The sequence below is a fragment of the Gastrolobium bilobum genome, unplaced genomic scaffold, assembly GCF_033153095.1.
Source record: "Gastrolobium bilobum isolate Gb01-03AN ecotype WA unplaced genomic scaffold, APGP_CSIRO_Gbil_v1 utg1383, whole genome shotgun sequence".
Lineage (NCBI taxonomy): Eukaryota > Viridiplantae > Streptophyta > Magnoliopsida > Fabales > Fabaceae > Gastrolobium > Gastrolobium bilobum.
This window is the reverse complement of record NW_026899537.1, coordinates 554,878-561,248: the sequence shown is the minus strand read 5'-3', so window position 1 is coordinate 561,248 and position 6,371 is coordinate 554,878. Positions and strand designations below refer to the sequence as shown.

The 6,371-nt window shown below is 32.7% G+C and overlaps 1 protein-coding gene across 1 annotated transcript; it reads left to right on the top strand.

Moving 5' to 3' along the window:
- Positions 1 to 998, top strand: LOC133291205 (stress-response A/B barrel domain-containing protein At5g22580). The gene is made up of 2 exons (XM_061489430.1): positions 1 to 276; positions 622 to 998. Exons 1-2 carry the CDS (start codon positions 149 to 151, stop codon positions 818 to 820), a joined length of 327 nt encoding a protein of 108 aa, XP_061345414.1. The 5' UTR covers positions 1 to 148; the 3' UTR covers positions 821 to 998.
- Positions 999 to 6,371: the final 5,373 nt, after the last annotated feature.

The following is a 6,371-nucleotide window of genomic DNA, read 5'->3' as shown; positions in this document are numbered from 1 at the left end:
TCAACTTTTTGGTAATCAATTACGCCAACAGAGCAGTGAAATGAGTCATGGGGTTCTGACAGATAGTGGACAAATCGAGACTGTGAGGTTTGAAGTGCAGATTTTGAATATATATTAGGTTGCTAGTAACAAGCTTTTGTTCATAGGTATGGTAGCCATGATGGAATTCAAGCACTTAGTAATTGTTAAGTTCAAGGAAGGTGTGGTAGTTGAAGAACTCACCAAAGGGATGGAGAAGTTGGTCTCGGAGATTGATGCTGTCAAGTCCTTTGAATGGTATGTTTTCTGCATTTATTTGTTTGGTCACTCTTGTATAGTTTGGAGAAGAATAACTGCTTTGAGAGGTCAAAAGCTAGAAGCACTATAATAACTTGAATAGGGTTATATTAACAAACTTTTTTTTACAAATTTACACACTACATTATGTCTGACTGGTAATACTTTACTCAAAAGTGTATTACCGGCTAGACATAATATAGTTTATAAGAGTTTATAAACAAAATGTTTGTAAATATAACATTCCCCTGATAACTTTAGTAAAATATAAGCCCAAGCAGTTAAAGATTTTATATTTCTCATATACTTACCATCATATTATATGCTTGCATTTGTGTTAAACAGGGGAGAGGATATTGAAAGCCTAGATGTGCTGAGACAAGGTTTCACTCATGCCTTTTTTATGACATTCAGCAAGAAAGAAGACTTCGCTGCATTTCAGAGCCATCCAAATCATATTGAGTTCTCGGCCACATTTTCAGCAGCTATTGAAAAGATTGTGCTGCTGGATTTCCCATCTACTCTTGTCAAGGCACCAGCATGATCCTGAAGATATTCCAGCAATAAAGATTGTGTCTCTTAAGAGTTAAATCTATTTAGTGTGTGTATGCTTGTGTCCGCTATTTGTAGTAATTTAGTTATGGGTTGTTTGTTCCTACCAGATCTCGTGCAATTTGAACTCGTGGTGTGACTTATGAATGATAAACTCTTTTTGCCTTCTAGTTGATCGATAGTTCTAGGAGTTTGTATTTGTTAATGCTAATTCCCACTCGGTTTCTACTTCATCTAGTGTGTATTATTAGCACATTTTCTGGGCCCATAAAAAATAAAAGAAAACCAAACACTCATAATAAGCTGTATAATAACAAAACAAAACAAGTAGATTTAATATATTTATACAGTCATCACTTAATTCATTTTTATTGAATTAACCAATGTGAACCTTTATTCTCACACTTTTTTCTCAATAAGGTTGAAGTGTGAGGAATGTGTAGTAAGCACAATACTGAGAAAATATCATCACCACTTTTAAAACCTTGTAAATAGGCTATGCCCCAAGTCAACAACTGCATCTTCCCCTTTTTGGTTTCTTAGATTGATCAAGTGAACGGTTCTGATTGACAACAAATAGCTCTGGTCAAGGCGTTCATTAACTTCTACAGAATAACATCACTTGCCTGGCCTAAAAGAGCCTAAACAGAAAAGCAACCTTAACAGGGAAGAGAACGAGAAGATAATCAATGGTGAGGAACATGCATAGCTTGATAATACAATTATTTATGAAGGATGACAACAAGTCATATTCCATGCAAAAAAAGCAAGGCAAATCACAAAAATAAAAGGCCACAGATTCCCACAAAAGCAATATATGAACTTTTTGAAGTGGAAAAAAAAAAAAAAGGTAATTAATCAGCCATGGGGTCAATTTGGAAATCCATTTTGTAAAGAACCTTGGGATACACCATCCCAAAAGCTAGCTCAAAGGGTAGGAGTGTCCAAGTCCTTATAAACTCCACATTAGTTGCTCACACAATCAATGTGGGACTATATATCTCAACACGCCCTCTCACACGAGAGCCCATTGGGCTTGAAGAGTGAACAATGGAACAGGCCCAGCTTACCTGTGCTAAGAAACGCCACAAGAGAACGTGGGGGACGGAGACTCTGATACCATGTAAAGAACCGTGGGATACACCACCCAAAAACTAGCTCAAAGGGTGGGAGTGCCCAAGTCGTTATAAACTCCACATTAGTTGCTCACACAATCAACGTAGGACTATATATCTCAACACATTTCAAAATAGTAGATTCTCGAAATTCCAATATTATGCCTTGCTATCTAGTATCATCCTGAGAGAAGAAACCCCACAGGTTTCAAAATTTGATAATTCAAGCATCTTTTGTTGCATTTATAGAGAAAAGGGGTGAACATGAAGCCATTCAAGAAACTCTATTTAGGCATAAATGTGGTTTGCATTCCATCATTCAAGAAACACATAAGGCCTAAATCACTTCTTCTTTTCAACTTCTCAAGTTGAAGAGTTTCCATTCCACCATTTATGCAAACATGCACATGCTTGCATAAATGTGGAGCTGCTGCTTCAACATCTTATAGGATTCACGAGCAAGAGAAAAAGCCTTATGCATGTTTCGTTATTGAAGTTCTGCAAAAAGTGGATAAGGGTTTTCATCCTGAACATTTGAACTGCTCTCATTACAGCTGGGTACATAGAAGTTCTTCAGGTGGTGAAGTTAAAGGATATGAGTTGGGAACAAGGATGTTCCTTGACATTCCAGATCATGTACAGGATCTTTTTAAAGAGTGTGAAAAGCCTTATGGCAACTATGGTGTTTGGTTAAAGTGTTTATGCCACACAACACACTGCACTGTACCTTGATCTCTGACATGTATAAAACTTTTTTCTTTTTTTTCTTTATTTTGCTTCCATTTGTTTAATTTATTTTGATGGCTTGGTGACTTTGATGATGTTTTTGAAGAAGAAAAGCTCATCTCAGAAAGTGGGTCCATAAAATCTGTTGTTAATGTTTTTTTTCTCTTCAGGGGTGTTTGGTTCAAAAGTTTTCAAAATTTTCCTATCTAAGTGCATGTAGCAATCTCCATTCTCCTCATTTGGTTGAAGGATTCCATTACTTTTAGCCATCAAACACACTTGGGGGTGTTTGGTTCAGGAGATATTTTTTTTACTAAAGAAATGTAAATACAAGGAAAAACATTGGAAAGTAAGTTTGGTAGAAAAGTTTAAAAGAAGTTGTTTGGTACGGTAAAATATTAGTGGAGAAATTGGGTTAAATATGCTGAGTATATGTTTGGTTGAAAATAAAAATTTAATAGGAAAATAGATAAAATTTACGAAAGTAACCTTTTTTATAAAATTTTGAACCATTAGAACATATATCACAAAGGGGTATTAATGTCACTATCTTCACTCACTTTTTTTCATTTCTCCAGATTTGACAGAAATACCACATTGGAAGAAGCATTCTTCAACAGTGAATTTGTCCATTTTTAACACGCTTTTGTACTTAGATAGCATTACTTTCTTTCATTGGTGTAGTTGCCTTCTTCATGGATGTCTAACCAAGCTTCTCTAGGGACTGAATTCATAGGTTAGAGACTTAAAGAGTACTTTGTTTATTTATTATTTGCTGTATGTTTCATAAAATTTCAAGTAATCTTTCTATTACAGACCCTTCCCTGATAAACCACTATACCTCTAATTCACATAGTGTGCCTGTTTTTTCTTTTTTGGTTACAAGGAGAGGCCAAGCCCTCCAAAATCTTCATAAAACCAAGTTCAGCATGTTGTTCATATTAAAATTGGGCTTCTGAATAGCAAAGTTCTTGGGCAGTTGCTAAAGAGTTGTCATATTGCTATTAAACTTGGGCTTATTATGCTGTATTGAGTCTGGGTCAATGAAATTAGGTTCAATTTGGAGTGCTGAGTAATTCATGCTATTTCAGTTTTCTTTTTTCTTTTTTCCTTTTTAGTGCTTGTTGGAGGTTCTAAATTAAAAGTAGAAAAGGAAAAACACTCACTAATTATCAAGTTGATAACCACAAGGCCTAGTTCTTTTTTAATGTTTTGTGCGTTTTCTCATATATGATTCATTTAAAGGCTTCGCGTAAAAATAACAATTTAAGCTTAAGCCACCCAAAATTAATTAAATACAAAGGAATCAGGTTTATTTAATTAAAGAAAACTAATAGAGTGAAGTGAGAGAGAGAGAGAGAGAGAGAGTTATTTAGTTTCTTTTAAAAGAAAAAATATGAACCAAACTATAATATATGATACATGAGATAACAAAAAAAAAAAAAATTACTCATTGCTTTAAAGAAAGAATTAATGCTTTAAAATTAAAAAATTAACATGATTTTAAAATTAAGTGTTCATGTTTTATGGTGCTAACTGCTAAGAGCACAAAGTCAAACTGTTTATTTATTATTATTATTTTTTATAAATACAAGTACTATTTATTACAACCACTTACTAAAAGCAGAAATCAGTGCACAAAACCGAGCACATCTTGTGGGCTAAGGAAGTACCTACTCTCTTATTAAAAATGAAAAAAAAAAAGGAAATATATATTTTTTTCCATATTTGGTCAAGAATGCCCTGACTTTTTTTCTCTACGACTAATGCAACTAAAGCACAACATTCAGCTATGGTACGACGTATAAGGCATGATAGTATAAGCTTATACTATACGTTATGATATTTTCAGTTATTTGGTGTGACCACCGTATAGTATAAGCTTATACAACATAATCCCTTAATACATCAAAACGATGTATAACTTAATCCGGCCTAAGGGTGAGAAATAAGACCTTATAAAAGATTGATGTATTAACATCGTTGACCAATATAATTCTCAAAAATTAATATATTATTTTAATATTAATCTATTAAAATAAAAAATTATTTTTTAATATATTAATTTTTAAAATATTGAATATTTTCTTTATAAAAATTAATTTATATTTTGGACACACTGATCAATAAATTTTTATAAAAATTAATATCATATGATATTTTTTGAAGAATTATATAAATTTTTTATTAAAGGATATTTTTATTAATAATATTTATTTTTATCATATATAGTATTATACAGTGCATTACCAAATACTAGATGATATTATCTTATACAATATATTATTTTATACAATACCGTGCCAAACGCTTGATAGTATTAAAATTCAATCAGACCTTATACTATCATGTCTTGTACTATCAAGCCTTATCCTATACTATGCACCAAAGATGACCTTAGTAATAGTAAAGATTGACAATGTGTAGTGAGTAACGCACACTTTATTAGCTTCACGATTAAGAGTAGTTAAGAGCATTTAAGAGTTTGACAACCGACGAAGTAACACATACCGAACACAACCTAACATGCAATAAGCATTATAACTACTGTATGATGGGATGATCCTAAGTTGCAAAAGTATATAAACATGCTCTTAAATAATTATATACTCAGTCAAAGGACATAATTGAAAGATGATACCCTGCAGGTAGATACCTATTACCTAACACATCTTTGCACTTACTGAAAACAAAAGGGGAGTGACTAAGTACAGAACAGTAGAAAATAATAATAATAATTGTCTATGTTCTTTTCCATTTATTCCAGTATAAACCCTTATCTTGCCCAGAACGATCATTGTTCTTGCCTATCCATGCAACAGGCGGTGCTTGTAATCATTGATTTTTGCTAGTGGACTTGAGGATTGCAGGGACCAAGGAGTCACAAACACATGTATAGGGGTCCAAGGACAGAGGAATAGACCATCATGGTAGTGAAAGGTTACACCACGCCAGTAAAGACAAGAAGATTATTTAAAACGTTTTAAGGTTGGTTCGAATGATTTTGATATGAAAGTGACCCAATAACCTAGCTTAATTATTTTCCTTCTAGACCTGTTCATGCCTAAGTGCTCAGTAAATTGCTATAAGTTTGATTACATTTAAATATTTATACCTTCCGAGTACTTGTCTATATCAATGGATGGTTATCATGTAAAGCTTTTTTAGCAACGTTACAGTTAACAGCTACAAACAAAATTGTAAAGAGCGAAGGAGAATAATGTGGTCAAGATATTGTTCATTGGTAAGATTCTCAACTTTATTCTCCTATAAAGGCTAAAAGCAATTCAACTATGCCAACCAAAATCTCAATTTCACTTTTAGCAAATCTTCACCGATATCCATGTCTTAACTCCATACTCCTTTCTTACAAAGGAAAAATAAAAATAAAAACAAAACTTCGAACATTTTTGTACTTCTTTTCCTCATGACCAATTGACCATGCTAATCTTTGGTAGAAATCCAGTATTGAATTGAACACTACTCAAGGAAAAATGCAGAGAAAGAAAGGACACAAGCACAACCAATTTTTCTGTTACAACTAAAATATCTGCAACTTTAATTATTTTCTTTGTTTCCTATGATAAAAAATAATAATTAGTATATATCCTTTCAAGAATAAAGGGAAAAAAAAAAGAGTTAAAGCAAGAACTAAAAAACAAAAAATCAAAAAAAAGAAACAAGAAAAAAGGAGTTAAAAAA